Source organism: Rhynchophorus ferrugineus, unplaced genomic scaffold, assembly GCF_030347505.1.
Source record: "Rhynchophorus ferrugineus isolate W39M unplaced genomic scaffold, kcgeb_rfMv2 rfM6, whole genome shotgun sequence".
Taxonomy (NCBI): Eukaryota; Metazoa; Arthropoda; class Insecta; order Coleoptera; family Curculionidae; genus Rhynchophorus; species Rhynchophorus ferrugineus.
Genome location: NW_027472585.1, coordinates 336,791 through 357,419, shown reverse-complemented (window position 1 = coordinate 357,419; position 20,629 = coordinate 336,791). Strand labels below are relative to the sequence as shown.

At 30.2% G+C, this 20,629-nt stretch overlaps 1 protein-coding gene and 1 long non-coding RNA gene across 3 annotated transcripts in view; one reads left to right on the top strand and one right to left on the bottom strand.

The window, feature by feature from the left end:
* The window catches only part of LOC143198969 (cGMP-dependent protein kinase, isozyme 1), a 40,215-nt gene that overhangs the window by 8,282 nt on the left and 11,304 nt on the right, over window positions 1-20,629 (bottom strand). For both annotated transcript variants that reach the window (XM_076408653.1, XM_076408654.1), the window contains exons 2-4: window positions 13,141-14,151; window positions 3,448-3,656; window positions 3,101-3,381 (exon numbers count right to left, since the gene is read on the bottom strand). In XM_076408653.1, the coding sequence (XP_076264768.1) occupies window positions 3,101-3,381; window positions 3,448-3,656; window positions 13,141-14,151 (1,501 nt within the window). The remainder of the gene's footprint in view (window positions 1-3,100; window positions 3,382-3,447; window positions 3,657-13,140; window positions 14,152-20,629) is intronic.
* On the top strand, window positions 14,960-16,375 carry LOC143198987 (uncharacterized). The gene is made up of 2 exons (XR_013006319.1): window positions 14,960-15,139; window positions 16,084-16,375. It is a non-coding gene; the product is annotated as an uncharacterized LOC143198987 (long non-coding RNA).

Below are 20,629 nucleotides of genomic sequence, written 5' to 3'. Positions count from 1 at the left end.
GTGAGTACGGTAGAGTAACAGGTTCAGCGCCATATTGATAATTAGTGAACGTTTTGTTCGTTTTCTGTCGATTCATTGGCCGGATGGTCGTTATGTTAAATACATTTTCGTATTTCGATGACAGTTTGAAGAAATATGTCAACTGACAGTAATAGTTCCGTGAATGAGGTTTGTTAATCTGTTTTAAATCACTTTCTTATTATTTTTCAATCAGTATATCAAATAATTATTTATAAGAATCGTTTTAATTTTTATATTTATATTATTTAGCATTTAATATATTTTTGTCAGTATTTAAAATGTTATACTTATTGGAAAAACAGAATATTTTAGGTTAATAAAGTTACAATTTCATTGTTTTTCAATATTACATTAAATTAAAACATTTAATTAGCATAGATATATATCGATTTTGATATAAACGTTTTATATATATTTTTTGGACAATTATTAATTTTTTTCAGTGACTGTTGCTGAAAAAATTATAGTATAAATATCAAAGTGTGTAAATTTTATATGAACGCATGCAATAACAGAGTAATATTGAAATATTTTTAGTATAATATTAAATTAAATTGCGAGGTTCAATAAAATAAACAAACCATTTAATTTTTTTTTTAATTTCGGAAAAAAAATTAGTTTATATTTGTAATTTGCACGTTACTCTTTGTCAAAATCCGTTCATCATTATCCTGATATCGTTAGTAAAACTCAAACGGTATATTATCTAAAATCCTCTGCGGTCTTGGCTGAATCCCGATCGCACTAACCACAAGCACCACGCGTTTATCAAATCAGGAAACGAGGACTATTTAATAACTTGTGGCTTGAATCTTATACCTGAAACTCATTTCGTGTCCTTCAACAGGATCACTGAAGGGTAACATAGTATTTTATGCACGAGTAAATTAAAGCAAATTGCTCTTTTATTCCAATAACCTTCTACTTCTTTTATCATTCACTTCTTGTTGAAAAATGTTTCAGTTTAAGACTGACCCTGTACGTTCGATGCTCATTCAATTGTTCAACGCAATATTGACCTTCACTTCGAAGTGAAAACCCTGCAGAAGTAACTAATTTAGTTTTTGTAGAGTTTGAGATGTTATGAATAAAAGTAATAGTATATTTCAGTTTGAAAAAATAATTTTAAAAATTACATAAAAATCTGATGATTAAATAATTAATTTTTAACAAAAACTTAGATTTTTTAAAATTATTACTCTTTGTTCAACAATCTTCCCAGAAGACAATAAGCGTTCCTTATGACTAAACTACTTCAATAAGTGATCTTTGTAAAATATTAGTTAGTCCTAATTCTAAATATTATTCTAAAGTCTATATGTCCTATAACCAGATCGGATGGTGTTTAACATTTTAGCAAAAATATTGAATTGGCTATGTTTGGCACGTTTCAAAGTTGTTAAAGGGTGACGAACTTAGCTATAAACCAATATCGAGAAACTTAATAAAAACATATTTAGTTGGATTTGTTCTTGTGGGAGAAATAATAAATCCAAAAATAGATATGTAAAACATGGCATTTTAAAAGTAATCAGCTTCGAATAAATGGTTTTAAAAGTCCAATAACGTAGTGTGAATTATAAGACAGTCTTTGAGTTATCGCACTGTTGACAAGATTTGTGAAATTTCGGCACACTTAGGCCACAACCGAGTTTACTTATTTAATAATATAATTTCATTTCATCACTACATAGTATAAAACAAAGTCGCCTTTTCTGTCCCTATATCCCTATGTGCGCTTAAATCTTTAAAACTACGCAACGGATTTTGATGCGGTTTTTTTCAATAGATAGAGTGATTCAAGAGGAAGGTTTATATGTATAATACATGCATAATATACTAAGGCAACATTGCTAATTTTAGATGTTTCTAACGTAATGTCGTAAATTAACCTATTTTTTTAGGCTTATTTAGCAATTAGCAAAAACGCTGCCTAACCCTACGAGTTAGATCAAATTAATGTACTACAGTATTGTACACCATAAAAAGGTCTACAAAAAAGTCCGCGATGGTATATGTTTATCTTTTAGGGAAAACCCACATTAACCATTTTTATTGTTTACTTTTTACGTGAGAAAATGGCTTATTTACGAAGCTATTTTAAGCAATACGGCATTAATCCTTATCGAATTAAGTACCTTAAATACAGTGTGCAATTAATATAGATCAATATGGTTCCTTACAGCATGTAAATTAAACAAATATTTTCGGAGATATTACAAATTTAAAATTTGCGTTTAAAAATGTGTAATGTAATAAAAATTGTATGAATTTAGATATTCCAAAGATAGCAGGAAATCTTCATAGTAAGTATAGGGAAAGAGGAATTATTTTACTCCAAATTTAATGCGTGCAGGCCAAGGGCAGTAATGAATGAACCAAAAATACTGGATCGATTTTAATCATGTTTTCATTGAGTGACATAGGCATATATATTTTATGCCCGTGCAAAGTCGGAGCGGGCCGCTATGTTTTTATATACAACGTTCATATTTTTTCTGTAGTGTATTTAATTTAGTATCAGCATTGCACCCGTGCGAAGCCGGGGCGGGTCGCTAGTTTCGTATATAAAATCGAAGAATTAATAAATACAAAACATAATAAATGCAAAGGATTTGTCAAATTAATACATATCAATCGGACAGTTAAAGAAAAATACTCATTCTAGAAAGTAAAAGTACTGCAAAGTCATTGTGCAACTTGACATTGTCCACTTTCTATATTCGCATATTTCAGTATTCGTAGAAATCTACCTAGAAATTTTCTCAGTACAACGTATTCACTGGATTCATGAATATGTAAAAAAGAAAAGGAAAGAACTGGACTTAAAATATAGAAAAATGTATTAGTTAATTAGAAGAAAGTCGCAATTATTAGTAGATAATAAATTGCTATTATACAAGTAAGTATTGAAAACAATTATGAGTATATTCCGCGAAAACGATTTGTTCGATTTAGTGACTACAAAAATAGTGACCGCAAATTGATAATGTACATAATTTAAAAGGTAATTTGATTGAATTTATAAAAATTTCTGAAAATTAATTATTATTACAAGTACCATTTCTTTTGTACATACCTCTGATAGAAGCTGTTCTAGTGCAATTATATAAAATAGCCAGTTCTCCGAAAGTCTTTCCTGGTCCCATATGTCCCAGAATTTTTCCATCACGTATAACTTCAAAGTCTCCTTCCGCTGACACAAACACGTGCACTCCAGCATGACCTTGTTTCAATACGTAGGATCCAGCCGTGAAATCTTTTGGCAGCATCGAATCAACTATCTCCCGAATTTGAGAAGTGTCCAAGTGTTTGAGGAAGGTATTGTCCATCAGAGCGTCTTTAATTAATTGCTTGGATCTAAATTATTGTTTTTATCATTAGTTCAATAGGTTCAGGTGTTTTCCAAACGTTGATATAGCTTACCTGAAATCTTTTTCGTATTTAGTGATGGTGATATCGCTCGCGTTTGTGGCTTTCTCGCTGGATTCAGCAGACACGCCTTGTTTCTTGTGATGGGCATTGTCGTGGTTGTATTGAACTTGAGGAATACTGTTTGCCATGGAGTATTCTTCTTGAATACTGGTTAATATGTCTTCTCCGACTTGACATGATGTCGTCTGTTGTAGAACGCTCTGTAAAAAATCAAATAAATTATGGTGGACTGGGTTGATAATGATTATAAGAGATTATTAGACATTATTACAGTATTCTTGGGAATAATACTAGCTATATTGGAAGATATACAGTCTGTTAAAATTATTTAAAAAGCAAACTTAAAGAAATAGAATGTCATCTATCATTTAATTTTAGGTGTGTTTTGTGATTTATAAAAATATCGAACAAATATTTTATCTTAATTTTGTTATATAATATAATTTTAATATCTTGCTAATAATTTACTGGTGCGAAGTAAAATAAGTAATTAGTGAAATAAGTTTAAAACTGTCACTTATTGAGGACAAAATTTAACTTAATGTTATTTTTAATAAAGTGACCTTCACCATTTTGTCGTTAATTTTGAAGTAGTACCTTATTTGTTTTTATATAATTTTTAATCAATAGCAAAATACAATAAGTTAATTTCATAAATAAATATCTACATAATTTACGATATTAAAGTTAATGAATTGTTCATTTATAAACACTTTCGGAAACATTTTCAGCAAGCACGTTTTCCAAATTTTCTCAAAACCTTAGTAAATTTTAAGTTTTTAATAGCAGGCCGAAAACGATACCATACATTATGTATCTAAAAATAGGAGCGCTTAATACTTTTTTTTGTTTGAAAGCGGAAAATAAAACATCTTACGGGATACTTCCAGTTTTTAAGTTCATTATTATAACATTCATTTGTGCTGTCTGCAAAGAATATAAGTTCTATTTATAGTTATATACTTTATATCAATACGAATTTCAAATATTAAAACTTTTTCATAATGAATTTTAACCTTTATGTATTTAGTTAAAAAAATATTTGGAGCCATAACATATATCACCTTTTCTTTTATATTACCCCATTTCGATGCTAAGTAGTTATCATAATATATTTTTACGCTCAAGTTAGTGAACTTGTCATCGGGTCATGTAACAATTAGATAAAGTTAATAATTCACATAACGTGTATTATTTACGCATTATATTTTTTCAGTCAAATGAAAATAATGCATAATTATTATTATACTTTTATAAATAGTTTAAATAAGTATTTTTCCTAGAGGATGATTTTAAACATAGCCCATACAATTTTGATTCTTCAGCTGACTTTTTATGAGGGTCATCCATCGACTCTTTGGAATATATCGTTCATGACAATCAAAAGATCAATACCACCACAGAAATATGTATTGTCATCATTGATTCCTTATTTGAAAGAAATGTACGAACCATCACACAATTTATATTTTTATAAGTAAAGCATATTTTGTGTTAAATAATCAAATATGGTGTAGTCATGGACGATCACATCAACATCAACGATATTTCTCCAGAATTATTCTCAATACAAAACTATATATATATATATATATATATATATATATATAAATATATATAAATTTAGTTCTTTAGCATATTATTTAAACCAAAATAATGTAGTTATAACATTATTTTTTCCCATATTTTTAGTTATTTTTTTCATGGTAGTTGTCAGTTGTCTGTCAGTCACGTTTATATTCATACATCAGCAATTGATATAAACAGACTGAGTGGATACTAAAATGGGTATTCTATAAGCAAATGAGTAAAATATAATTAATTAAGCCTGAATTGATAGATTGGAATGTTTAACTGAAAACATAAAATAAAAAATTAGAAGAAACAGATGTTCGACGGTAGAGATTTATGGAAAATCGTATAGTAAAAGTAATAAGTGATTTAATGTTATAACTTAATATATATATATATATATATATATATATATATATATATATATATATATATATATATATATAGAGTATTATAAAGATAATTTGAACAATATTTAAAGTAAAAGTCTTTCAACTTACTAATATTATTGTGTTTCTAACATGGATTTGTAAAATTAAATGAATCAGCTATCGAAATAATTAATCAATATCCAAAATATACAGTTTTATTATTTATTTGCTGTAAACATTCACCAAGCTTATTCTACAAGTATATCTAACATTAAATAAATAAATACGTTCTAAATATTTAATTTAAATGATTTTATTTCTAAAAAAGACCGAATTTTTGGAATTATAGGAACGAAATAATTAATTTAGATTAATTTCACTCTAGAATTATCTTTATAATCTGGTTGGTACTTAAAGGTACAGATATTCGCAAGAGACAAAAGCTCCATACTATTTAAAATTAGTGTCTATTTAATAGGCATGTCAAATTCTGAAGACCTACTTTATAACAATTTTACGTATTTACTTTGCCCCTATAAGAGTTAATTGTGCAAAAAACCGACGTTTGAAATAAGACAATTTTAAATGCCGATAAAAAGTTTAAATTTGTACATGACGTAGTTGTCTTGGTCGCAATGGAGAGTTTAGTATGGGTACAAGACTTATTTATTCATTATTTTTTATAATTACATGTTATAAGTAGGTATACTAATGTCTAACAATGATATGAGGTTGTCTAATGTAATTATGTATTGATAAACATTTTAAAAAATTTGTGTATCTTCGTTCCAAGGTAGAAAAAATTAAATAAATGTAGTTAAAATTTGCAAAGCGCGAATCAGCCGATATAGCATCCGCAATGTATTGCTATTAAGACTATTCTGATACTTTTACTATTTTAACTACCTTTAATAACGTCTAAAAATTATATTTAAAAAAATGTGATGAGTTTACTTTTACAAGTGTACGTCAAATCAGCATATTCCATTTACAAGATTCGAATGTCAACCAGACGGATAAAAATGAGGTTCTAACTACCATACTATCAAAATATAAAGAAAACTATCAATTAATTACCAGCCTTCAACAAGTGTCACTCAAATCCGGTTAAATTACAACAAGCTAATAACAAATATTTGTTTCCTTGTACATGACATAGTTCTATGTAATATACATTACCAGGCTAAGGGTAACTGATACTTGTTTTATTGAACAATGTGATTTTGAATGAGACCGTGAATCGAAATGTTTCCACCGAAATGAAATAAGGTAACAGACACTAGATCTAGTTTAAGAATTGATAGGATAGTTTAGTATGTTAAGTTATGTTTAAAAACCTATTTTTCAAAGCACTTTATAAAATATTTACAATTGTATTCCATTTTACATATAAGCATTTTATTTATCCAAATATTACTCATTTCACAGAGCTACTAAAAGTTTAAGAAAATCAAATATTAGTCATCAAATGTGTAAAATTTAAACCTTTTTGTATTTTAGTTACTATCAACTATGTAAAATTAATATTTTGGCAGCCCTACTAAGTACTCAAATATAACTTGTTTTTTGTTAATTAATGTTTTAACAGTAGGATAAATATCAGTATTTTTTTGTTTACATTATTTTTCTTGTAAAACAACTTGTAACATGAACTAATTTAGCATCAGTGCCGATTCCATTGCTTGTTCGAGGTTTAATAAAAGTGGTTGCTTAGCTCCAGATAAACGTTTTAATTTCCGTCACCCCTCTCGGTTTCTATAGACCTACGTTTGTTACACGTTCTCGCCGATAAACGTGGTGATGTTTCCTTCCTTGTACCTTACGAACGGCGTAAATAATAGCGATATGTAACAATAAAACCGTGACACAGATAACGGAGATAGAAGGGTTCGAAATAAAATGTAATTTTGGAGAGTATAAATAAAATAGGACTTGTTTTCTCGCTATATATTGACACTGCTTCGCGATCCTTTAAAGCAAAACCTTTTTATACTAGTTTTTCTGTAGCAACTGCTTCCAAATGAGGATAATCATGGGTGTTTCATGGCTCATATAATATTACAAGGACGTTGCTTCATTGGTAGGTGAGTCGGGTGTGTAATGGGAATATGATGGAAATTGCCACAATTATAATTTTAAATCATATATTTTCACTATCGCATTTTGGTTTTCGTTTTATGTGAAAAGGAGTTTTTATTATTATTATCTGTTTATTCCATAATCTTTTTCAACTTTTCAATAAACTTTTGTACCATAATACTTCAGATCCTCGTCAGATCTAAAATCGGAAAACCGGATTTATACCACTTCAGGTTTGTAGGAATAATGAATTCAGGATTTTCATTAAACATCTAATTTTTCCAACGTTTTTCCAACGTTTCCTAATATTTTTAGATCATACAAAAGGATCAAACATTATTATGATTTGTGATATTACGACAAAATTGGTTAAAAAAATTTGGTGTCCAAATGTAGTGAAACATCCTCATTATATATAAAATTCAGTGAAAAAAAAAGATAAAACTTAATTTTAGAGACAAAACTATATTACCAGCTTATTAAGCATCATATTTTACAATAGTGACGATATTTTGATAAATGGATCTTAGTTTTAACCAGATTTATAACGAAAAGTCCGAAAATGGCTAAAAATCGCTTTTTTTACTATATATATGGAAAAAGGAAGAAAAATTTTTAGGTCTCCAAATGGTGTAAAAGTTTGTTATTTTATTAATATTGAGACAAAAAAAACAAAAACGCAATATTTTTCATGTAAAATAAATTGGCTTTTCGTTATGAATAAAAATAGTGTTTCAAAAATTTGATTAGAAAAACGTATTTTATATATAAAAACACTAATATACAAAATAAATTTAAATTTATGAAGAAAATGATAATACCATCTTACCACGCATACATTTTTGTATAACTAGTATGATTTTCATAATTTGATCTTGGTTTATAGGAGAGTTAAGAGAAAAATACTTAAAGAAATAACTAGTCACAATTTGAAAGAGACACAATATTATTGAGCATTAACAGATTTCATCCAGACTTATATCATATCTAAGAGAATTTGCCTAAGTTAATTTCTGATTAAAATAACGTTATTTATGTTCTGAATTTCAAAAATGTACTATCGACTAGAGAAATAATGATACCACCTGATTAAGAAATAATTTCTACAGTCTATTCAATGTTTTTTATATACATATGTCATCAAGATGTTTAATGTATTGCCTGCCGCAATTTGTATATTCGTTTTAGAATCATTCCTTCTCATTTTATTCTAGTTAAAAAGAGACACAATGCTTTCTGATTAGTTCGAACGCGTAAACGAATGAGCCTGTCAAAGTCGTCCGGTTGTCAGACGTATGCAAAGTTCTTGAAAGCAATAGTGATAAGAGGTTATAACTCTAACCTATAAACTCTTGTGGCTGTATAATTAACTGTAAATTTTAGATGTACTATAATGTTAAAATAAATTATATTAGATAACATTTTTGTTCAATTATTTTATATAGATTAGAATTCTGTTATATGTCAAAGCCAAACTGAACTAAAACTCAGAGTTGAAGCGGCAACATTTGACGTCACAAATTTAGGTGACGTATGTACAAAATAACTTTAAATAGACTATATATAACTTAAGATCATCAATGTATCATTGTATTTTCTAAAGCTATATGGCAAAGATCAACAAAAAATTAATAGATTTGTTTTTCGTATTCCAGAATATATTAATGTAAATAATTGCCAAGTAATAAAATGTTATATATGAATTTCGTTTCTGTTTATATGTAGATAAACCAGTGACTAGAACAAAACGAAACTGGTTATAGCTTTCCAGGCCGATCAACAATAAAAGTTAAAGTAAACCACTGATAAGGATTTTAATTTCCGAAAGTAGCATTGATTTATATACATACACCTACATCGGCCCACATTTCGAATGAGTATTTTCAGCTGATAAATAGGATAATGTTTTCCTTCACTTACCCAACACATGTAAATAGTTGTGGTATATCGATAAAATTTGACACAAATAAAAAGATAGAATGTTTCTAAATATACGACATAAATAAAAGACAATAGACACCGGATATATTTATAGCGCTTTTTATTAACTTTTTTTAGAGTGTTTTATTACTGTATATGGCGTGATGATATTGACAATTTGATATTATATATTATTTTTAGAAAACAGTTTTAGATATGTTAAAAGTATGATATACTTACTTGGAACATTTATTATTAGTTAACATTAATGTTGGTTATATTGACTAAAAAGGTTTTAGACAATCTTTGACGGCAATTTTATTTTATTAAATCAAATTAGTCTAACGAACAACCGACCAAGGCATCAAATTTGACTTTTGGTTTATAACGTTTGCCGATTTTTTTAATTTTAATTATTAATATTAATCGTTTGAAGAATTTTGCAGATATTTGCCAAGATGGGCCAACAGTATCAACACAAATCGAATGTTATGAACCAATTCGGCTACATCTTACCACACATTACGGAGGACGGGCTGTAGTGTAAGTAGCGTAATATTGTAAATATACTACAGATTAAAAAGTTTCCATATAAAGCTTTCCAAACAGATATTTAAAAGTGTCAATGTTGAAACTGTGCGACGAAGCTCGTCAAACATTCAATAATTATTCGACGAAAATTTCTTCCCAGCGAGCATTCTTTTGAGATCTGAGAACAGGAAATAAATTCCTTTAAATGCGGCCGTCTTTCGGCGATTTCGTTCTTCAAACAGTCCAATAACGCTATGTAATAGTCGCTGTTGATGGTCCTTCCTGTTTCAATGTAGTCAATGAAAATTATTCCATGCGCATCCCAAAATACAGGCGCCATAACCTTGCCAGCCGACTGTTGCGTTTTCCCACGCTTTGGAGCGGGTTCATGGTGTGCAGTCCACTCAGATGACTGTCGATTGGACTTCGAAGTGAAATGATCGAGCCATGTTTCATCCATTGTTACACATCGACGCAAAAACTCGGGTTTATTAAACTTGATCGTCTTCACACACTGCTCCGAATCATCAACTCGTCGTTGTTTTTGGTTAATAGTGAGGTCGTGCGAAATCCACTTTACATAGAGCTTTCTCATACCCAAATATTCGTTGGTACATTCCGTTGATAACAACCCCTATTGGGCGTCCACTGCGTTCACGGTCTTCGGTGCTCATTTCACTACGTCTAAACTTAGCATACCAATCCTTGATGGTTACTTGTCCTGGGACAGTGTCCGGAAACTCAGCATCAAGCCAAATTTTTGCTTCAACTGTATTTTTTATATATATTATTAATATATATTAATATTTTATGGAGTTATTTGACATATGTCTTTTAAAAAAGGTGATTCACTTGAACTGTCGTGGAAATAAGTGCTTATATAGAATTTGGATAAAAGAATGGGTATGTGATATAATATAATAAATATAATTATAGTATATTCAATTTTATTTGTAGATAAGTTAGGTTATTTCCATCCGCAATTTCATTAGGGAGAAAAAATATTATTAAAAAGTGTAGTACAAAAATACTAGTATATACTATAATAGTATCAACTTAAAGGAAATAAAAACTTAATAATTATCAAGGAATGATCTTTAATTGTTCACTTGAAATGATTGATTGATTAGAAAGGAAAGGAAATGAAATAGTTGTCATCTGAGTATTGATTAATTTATAACATGATTAGTTTATTTGTATTTAAGGAGCTTATGGCTAATTTTGTAACAAAATAATACTACATAATCTTTCTAGCTGTTGCTACGATTAGGGGTATTAAAAAGATAAGATATATTAACGATTTTCATAATTTCTCAAGCGAAGCGTAATTTATATCGTCTGCGTCTGCTACTCGTTTTCTCCAGTGTTATATCAAACGTAAATATGCGCCAACGAAATTACAACCCAGATATGTCCACGAGTTTTAAACAAGATATTACTTTCTAACCTGTAGATGTTTATATATTATGATTCAATAAAACTGAATGACATTTAACTATAAGCAATATTAGTTCAAATTGTACAGACAAATTGATATCTAATACAGATGGGTTGTGACGCCAAAATTGTGTCATTAAAAATATTTATTTGGTATAATGGGAATCATTTGATGTCGTTACAAGTATATTTAGTAATATTGGCAGAATTTTGTTTATTAATAGGTATTAATTATGGATATTTATGTTTGGAAATAACAGGAGATTAAAACATCATTTATATTTACAATTTTAATTTTCAGGTCAATTACCTTCAGGTATTTAAGATTCGGATCTTTTGGTTTAATGAATAACACGTGTATATAGATTAATCACCAATTTAATTATTTTCATTAGCTAAGGATGTTTTGGTTCAATTTTATTTATTTTAAAGTATTTATAGTATCTTAACATGGTCGAATAAGAGAAACACTTTGAAATAAATCCCAAAGAGGTAAATTATCTCTTTAAATTGATTTCGTCCCTCAAAAGCAATTCGCCTTGGCTATAACCTGCTTATGTTAACGTTTTTTTCCAGTATTTGGAACATCTGTTGAGTTCGATTTCGGGTATGACTTATGGAAAGTTTTAATCTCTCTATCGATTCAAAACGATGTCTTCGAAGTGGTTTTGGGAAATAGCTGATCCAAGAGAATTAAATCAGGTTATTATGGCGATTTCAAAATAATATTATGCACGTTTTTATTTACATCAAAGTGCCAATGTCGTCAATAAAACATATTTTGATATTGTCATATTAATTGTAATTAATTTTTTAGGAAGGAAAATATTATGTTAGTCATCATTTTTTCATTGTTCTGTTAGGTTTACTGTTGGCACTATGGTATTATATATATATATATATATATATATATATATATATATATATAAAATTCTTGAAAATATTGTGTGTCATGTTTAATATTCAATTTACGTCAGTAATCATTTATCATCAATATTTTTTATCAGTATTTTTTTGGTAGCGAAGCTTCTTTAAAATTATGTTTTAGAAGATTTTTTCTGAAAATGCATTTCTTCAATATAATAGTTAACATGATATATCCAAATTTACATAAATTGATATTTTCCTTTTTTGAAAATATATTTTGAATAATTTCTTTAATATTCTCTATATAAAAAGTGAACGAAAGTAACGGTTCTTAGTTATACTTCATAATTTTTATTTTCTTCCAGAATCTTTATTTTTGATTTGGTTTTCCAGTAATTAAATACTTTGTTTAGAATTATATATTATCTTTTAGACTTTTCCATAATGTTATGTTGTTACTTAGAAAAATATTTAAAAAATATTGTTGTAATACTATAAACAATGATTGCATAAAGATTGTGGTGATTTAATTTTTAAGGAATTTATTGATTGAACAAAGATAGCACTGTATCAGTTTATTCTTCCTTAATTATTCATTAGAAGGATCAAAACTTTAAGGTCTCTTACTTTTGGCTTGTTTTTCACTTAAATGTTTAACTAGGAGTCATGGTATATTCATATTGTTATGATGTGTTGTAAATATAATATGTTTAAAAATTAAATTTTCCAGTTAATAGAATTACGATTAGACTTACTGTTAATATCAATATTTGTTAATTTAAGGCTAATATATAGTTCTGGCTCAAATTAAACGCAATTAAGTGGCAATTTAATTGGCAATTGGCAGTACATTTTAATTAATTATACATGCATTCTCCCTCAAACTTAAAACTATTTGAGGACTTACCTTTAGTTGATGTACCTCCCTTTGTAGCTTCAACACTTCGTCTTCTTTTAGACATAACATAGTTTTTGTTTCGTGTAATTCGACTTGAGACGCGGTATACTTCATCTCCATATCGGATAGATCTTTCTTCAGTCTCGTCACGATTATCTTCAAATGTTCATGGTCTTCCATGCTCGAGTTGGATGGCTTTTTATTCGACTTAAACTCGATCGTCTTCGAATTATTCCTGATCTGCGTCAGGGCGTTATCCTCGGACGAATTCCGCGATTTTCGACGAAAATTCGTCACGATTTCATTCCCCATGGGCCCGAATAGCCCGAACTCCTTCAGGAACTTCTCCGCCGCTTCTTCGCGCGTCTGATTCTCGTTGGCGGCGTTGTTCTTCTGCGATTCGTACGCCAGAGCCGTCGCCTTGTGATAATCTAATTTATTCTTGATCTCCGGATATAAATGAAGAGGGAACGATTTGTTATAGTCGCCTTCCGGTAGCTCCACCGGAATGGGGAAGGTGATCTCGGGATGATTGAGGAACACGTTCGCCTTGATCAGGCTGGAGGGGCTGGAGGTTCCGGGACTTTTCGGTTTGAGACAGACGTTGGGTTGTCGCGACGTTATCTCCGATATTTCTATTTCCGGACTGGACAGTCGTTTATCGGCGTGGGAATCGCAGGGCACCGGGATGGAATTGGATCGTTTCGGAGCGGCCGGTTTTGGGTCTGTTTTACAGTTGCATTTCGCAAAGAAACTGCCGCACTGGTGGTTGCTCTGGTTGTTGTTCAAATTTAGGCGGGAATTGGCGGGCGTCGGAGGAAGAGACGAGGCGTTCTCCTCGATGGAGTCGCGCTGCGCATGGACCAGCATCGCGGAGATCTCGCGGACCGACGAGGGATAGGTCTTGAGCCCGAACACTCGTTCTTCCTTCACTATCATTTTCGGCATTGGTTTGCCGCGGGAAAACAATCTTCGTCTTGTTTCCCAGTCTACTTCATGGAATATATCGTCAACCTGGAACTGAAAACACTATTATAATATTTTCTACTAGCACTATTAGAAAATCTAAGACATAAAAGGTATATCAGCTATACATGAAAAAGGCCAGTAAAATGGTGGAACATTGTGTTTTGCCACGTAATTACAAAAACTAGCCCACATTGCTTATTTTTCTTCTTATTTATTCATAAAATAATATTCTAAAGCTATTTTGCAAAAATAATCTTTACGCAATTTTTGAAGTTATGTTCCAAACCAGCGTTTCGAAGATAGTTTTTTTCTGTATATTTTTTTTATTTATTTTGTATAGATTTTGGTAATAAATAATAGTATGATAAAAGGAATCAAATGTCTTCGACACAAGTCAGTTGAAGCATTGTTTCATGTCGAAGTACAGCAGCTCTGAGAGCATAGAAATTTTCTTCCAAGCTTGAGTTGCAGGAATTTTATTTCATTGAGATAGCATTTGTAGAAAAGGGAAAACTATCAGTACTAAAATCAGGTTCTTGATTAATTGAAGATTGTAGCTGAATAATTGCCATTCAGCTATAATCTGACAAGTATAAGCCTGAAGAGATTTTAAATTCATTATATCTTAACTAATACAGTATCTGATATCTAAAGGATTTACTTTCCAATAATTAAATAAAATATAAAAACAAATGCTTGCTTATAAATAACACATACAGCAATGCAAAGATAAAATCCTTAATTAAACTATACTAATTCTAAAAATAGATTATTTTCGCCCTCTAGTGGACGTAAATTTTCTTAGAAATTTAGAACAAAGAACCGCTATTACGTAGCTACTATTAACAACGATACACACACACATACATAGTCTTAAAATAGCAAACAACAAACAATGAAGACTACATTGTGGGAAAAATCTACTGATATGAGTATTGTTAGTTTATTTGACAAGTCTAAATAATGTGAAGTTAAGCTGAACCCAACGGAATGGTTTTAAAATTAAAACGGATTATTTACGGTGAATTAATTTGGATTGGTATGGAATATTTGATGATGATTCTAACGGATATTTAACATGTTGAATTAAAGTAGATTGGCTTTCTATTAAAACATATTATACTAACAAAACTTTATTCAAACAATTTGGGGTGCGTCTGACTCAAAAAAGAGAAAAACAAACAAGACCAGAAGATGGCAGCTTTTATAATATCAAGGGTTCTTCTTAAAAAGTCAACGTAGAACTTGTAGTTATATAAATATGATAATTTGGACTGATTTGAAATCATTGCATTCAACGTTAAATTAAGATGGTTTTCCAGTTAACATAATTATATTTTCTTTTCAATAATTAGCAGGAGGTATATTCAAGGTTTTATAAATATATTTTGTGATATTGCAGATGTTTTAGCAAAAATTAAAAAAAAACATATTGGAACGCTGAGAAACTAAGCGATAAAAATATTTTAATAGTCCCTAGAAATATGTTTGTATTTAGCTGAAATCGTCTTGATGTTATTATAAATATTTAAAATAGCGCTAATGTAAATCATATGTATAAAATAAATATAATGGTTCGAATTAAAATAAGAAGAAAAATGTCATGTTGTTTATGTTATTTGATTTTTTTATCCTATGATGTATTTCCTACAGGACACAACTGTTTTCTCATTTTTCATGTTGATATTATTCATTTGTTTCTTTATTATAATAAAAAGATCTTATTATATAATCATTCAACATGTGGAATGATAACCTAATATAATATATGCTACAAACTCAACTTCTGATATTGAATATTTAAATTTTATTAACACACATTGAACAATCACAATAAAAACAACAACAATAAAAAGCTGTGGTCAGTTATATTATTAGATGTAGTACAAGCCTTCAATAAGATATGGCATAACGGCCTTGTTTATAAGCTACAGAAAATGTAACAAGAACAAGACACTAAACTATTAAAATCTTACATTACAGCCAGAATGTTTCGAGTCAAACAAGAGGAAGCCTACGTTAAAATAAAAGAAGCTAAAGCAGATGTACCACAGAAAGGAGCGAACAGACCTCGCTCTCGTATCAATATCGAAGTAATAGAGTTTTTGGATAACACCAGAACAGGACACATACTCAAAAGAATCAAATCATTTGATCATGTGTAGTGTAGTGGAGTGACGTGCATTTAATAGAAAAACAGCAGTGTTAATAGTTGTACAAGCATTATTGCACCAGAGACTAAGATAGGGCCGATAGTGCCTCCTAGATATGTATCTAAATTTAATACCTAGAATAATTGGAAAACTTTTAGTGTTATGTAGTTTGTTTGTCATCTGATATATTCGGTTATATCAGTAAATAGTTTCGTAAGTGACAATAGTAGCAGCCGTCATACAGAACAAACAGTGACAACAGTTTTATCAAGATATATCTGGTTCCAAAACGTTATTCCTTCCATTCGTGGGACAGACTATTTATTTCTAACAGTTTATCTGTTCAGCTAGAAATTTACATTAGAAACAAGTGTAGCAACTTTAAATATTTAAACACATATTGTGTCAGTTCAAGGTACTATATTTAAATGTAAATATTATCTTACGCGAATAATCTATCCAAATTTTAAATACATTTACTCTATTTTACAACAAAACGTGTCTGATATTTTTAAATAAGTTAATTTGTTAAGACGTAGAACCTACAGGAACTTCGTTTCTCCAAGACGACATGTGTGGTAACAATGAAAACTGCAATTGGAATATTAAAATTAAGTTAGTGTTTTCCTCTACATTGTAAACTGTCTTTATATTAACGCAACTAATTGGTTTGAATTTTAAAACATGCCACCAATACATTATTTTTATACAATCCAATATAAAACAGTGGTTTGAATAATGAGGACTAATAATAACTAGGAGGAATAAAGGTCACTTGAGGAAAAGAGATGTAAGAAAAGGAAAAAAAAGATCATAAGAGACAGCTCTTGGAATTGAACATTTGAGTAGAGCAACGTACATTCATTTCTATCTTCCTTATTTATTTATGATTCAAACAAGACGTACTAATTTAAGCGAATACAGATTAATACAGTTGAGAAAATAGCGTAAGGATGTTCAGTATCGCCGTAGGCAAGAGTGGATTTGTTTGTAAAGGTAGGATTAATTACGTTTAAAACATAACAAACTTTTATTTGTAAAGTTAATTAGGTACCATTTACATTTTAAAAGGAAAGATACAATGTTACGAAGTGTTTTATAGGGTAGTAAACGAGATAAACTTAAAATTAACTGTGTTCCATTAATTATTTTGCTGTATTTTGATTATTTATTATTTACCAAATATATTTATTATTCTGTGAATTATACATGTAAATTGTAATACCGGATATATACAAAATATTTATTCATAAATAACGTGTTGAGTCACCATTTTCTTTTAAAACAGCTGCAATTCTTTGTCTGAATAATTTTCAGTGGAATTTTGTTTCATTTTTCTACCAAAACATCCGTCAGTTGCTGTAATAATGTTAAAGATGGAACTGTACCCTTTCCATAACGATTCATTTATCTTGAGGTGATATTTTAGTACTCTTCAGATAAATACTAAATCTTTTAGTAATTTATATGGGTGCTTTAGTTATAAAGGGTCTCGCAATTGCAGCCCTGTCATGAATTTGAGCTTTGAGGAGGCCTCGCTGTAGTGTTTTAGCTGGAAAAGTATTACTAAAGTGAGTATTGAGTTCTGCTGTTGCATTTGCTGCGGTGGTTTTATACTGTGTGACCACAATGCTTTTTAATATTTGTCTCTGACTTATCTTTGGGTTTGGCCAATGATGTCATTACCCTGGACACTGTCGCCCATGAAAAATTGAATAATTCAGCTCTTTGCATCATTTTCCCTTCTTCATTTAGTGTTTTTTTCCAAATCTGAGAGGTTATATCACCGATCGCTTGTTTTAACAGTTGTAGTATAAATAATAGAATACATTGAAATATAACCTAAAAGACTTAGCTTTTAAACTGAGTAATACATAAGCGTTATATTATGTACACGGAAACAGTGATACCAACATACAACGACTTACTATATTGCATGGTGTTCATATTATTTTCTCTATCCTCTGTGTATTTATAAAGAAGATAACAAAAAATAATTAATATGCGAAACAAATGAAAGATTAATAGGGAGAAAAGGCTGAAAATTTAAATAAAACAATGAAAGGAATAACATACGAACAGGAGAAATGTGTTCGTAGCGAGGAGAGTATGTCAAAAAAATAAAATAAGGACTGGTTGGAAATCAATCAATCAACACGTATTAATGCCGGGTTGGTTGGCGTAGTGGTAAAAGCGACAGGACGGTCCACCTGTTGTTGCCATAGTCGCGGGTTCGAATCCTGCTGGGGCCTGGTCGTAAAGTTATGTTTAATATTTGTGATTGTCATAGGCAAGAGTGTAAAATCCAACAAGGAAAATGATCCCAGTCACACCATAATACAGGCTGGTAAGATTGGAAGTCTTTTGGGATGATTTCTAAGTTGGTCACTCGCCAGTCGGTCGGCTTAATACTGGAGATCGTAGTTCGGAACCTATGTTAAACTGTAGGTTCAGTCCAGATAAACCCTCGTTAGTGAAAAGGAGACTTTAGAATTTCAAAAAAAAAACACGTATTAATCATAGTTATGATATTCAACATGTCTCATACTGAAGTATTAATATGCTACGTTAATTTTAGTGTAAATTTGGATGTCTGATGTAAAACGATACCTTTAATAGATGTGCACTAATTCTCAAAATAAATACGGCACTACCACGCGCCGCGAAAACAACAAAAAAAAAGAAAATTAGATGCTTTTAACAAAGTAAATGCTAAATGACTAGCGCTAAAATGTGTTTATAGCCAAAATAACAACAAAAATTTAGTCTAAACATTAGGTTTCATCATTGTTAAATACTCGTAACAACAAAAACGTTAACTGAAAAACATTTACATATAAGATATAAAACGACTTTATATTACTCTTTAAGCAAATAAATGAGTAGTATTAACATTTATTTATAGCTAAAATACGGAGACGAAATACATATTTATTACCAATGTATCATAATATCAGTCTTAAAATAATAAAAATGTTTTTAGGCAAGAATCGATTTTGTTGATTTGAAAAGTGTATTTTTTATTTAGATATCTTAGATATTAATTTACTCACTCTTAGGCTATAAAATATATAAAAATTTAAAATTTTTTTCTATTTTTACTAAATTATTCCTCATATGAGATTTAAGATGTATTTTCATTAAGCAACTGATTTACTCTATGCTGCCTTCAAGTCAATCTGTGCTGAAACAAATTATATATAAGTACCAAGCCAATAATACCACTACACTTTTAAAACCAGGGGTACCGGAAAATCATTCGCGGTTTTTACTGAAAAAAAATCTACATAGTTTTCATGAAAATGGAAAAATATATTTATTCAAAGCCTTGGCTATTTGATTTATATATTCTGCCCACCTCTCAGGAAATGTATGGATGCCATCCCAGTAAAACTGTTTATCCTTTGAGCAAAACCATTCTAGGAGCCATTTTCCAACTTATTCGAAATTGGCGAAAAACCGTTTTTTACGGAACCGAAAAATTAAGTATGACAGATCCGTGATTGAAAAGTCTGCGGCCTATCATAGTAAAACAAATTTTTTGGCAAAATTAGTTTTTTTTATTCAACATAATTTTCTTCAAGGGTGATACACTGATTATAGCGACTCTCCAACATTTCGATACCATTTTTATAGTACGATTTGCCCTTTGCTTCAAAATAGGCCTCAGTTTCGGCGATCACCTCTTCAATCGACAAACACTTTTTCCCAGCAAGCATTCTTTTGAGATCTGAGAACAGGGTTGTCTGAGGGGCAGATCTGGAGAAAACGGTGGATGAGGAAGCAATTCGACGCCTAATTCATGGATTTTTGCCATCGTTTTCACCGACTTGTGACACGGTGCATTGACTTGGTTAAGCAGCACCTTCCTTTTGATTCAAATGCGGCCGTCTTCGGCGATTTCGTCCTCCAAACGGTCCAATAACGCTATGTAATAAGCATGTAGTGTAATCGCCGTTGAAGGTTCTTCCTTTTTGAAGGTAGCCAATAAAAAATATTCCATGCGCATCCCAAAATACAGACTATAACCTTGCCAGTCGACTGTTGCGTTTTCCCACGCTGTGGAATGAGTTCATTGTCTACAGTCCACTCGGATGACTGTCGATTGGACCTCGAAGTGAAATGATGGATCTTTCATCCATTGTCATATATCCATGCAAAAACTCGGGCTTATTACGCTTGATCATCTTGAAACACTGCTCCGAATCATCAACTTGCCGTTGTTTTTGGTCAAAAGTGCTCGCGCGGCACCCACTTTGCACAGAGCTTTCTCATACTCTACACGTTCAGTTGATATCTTTAGAGTGTCTGTTATTTCATTCAATTTCAATTTACAGTCATTCAAAATCATTTTGTGGATTTTTTAAAATGTTTTC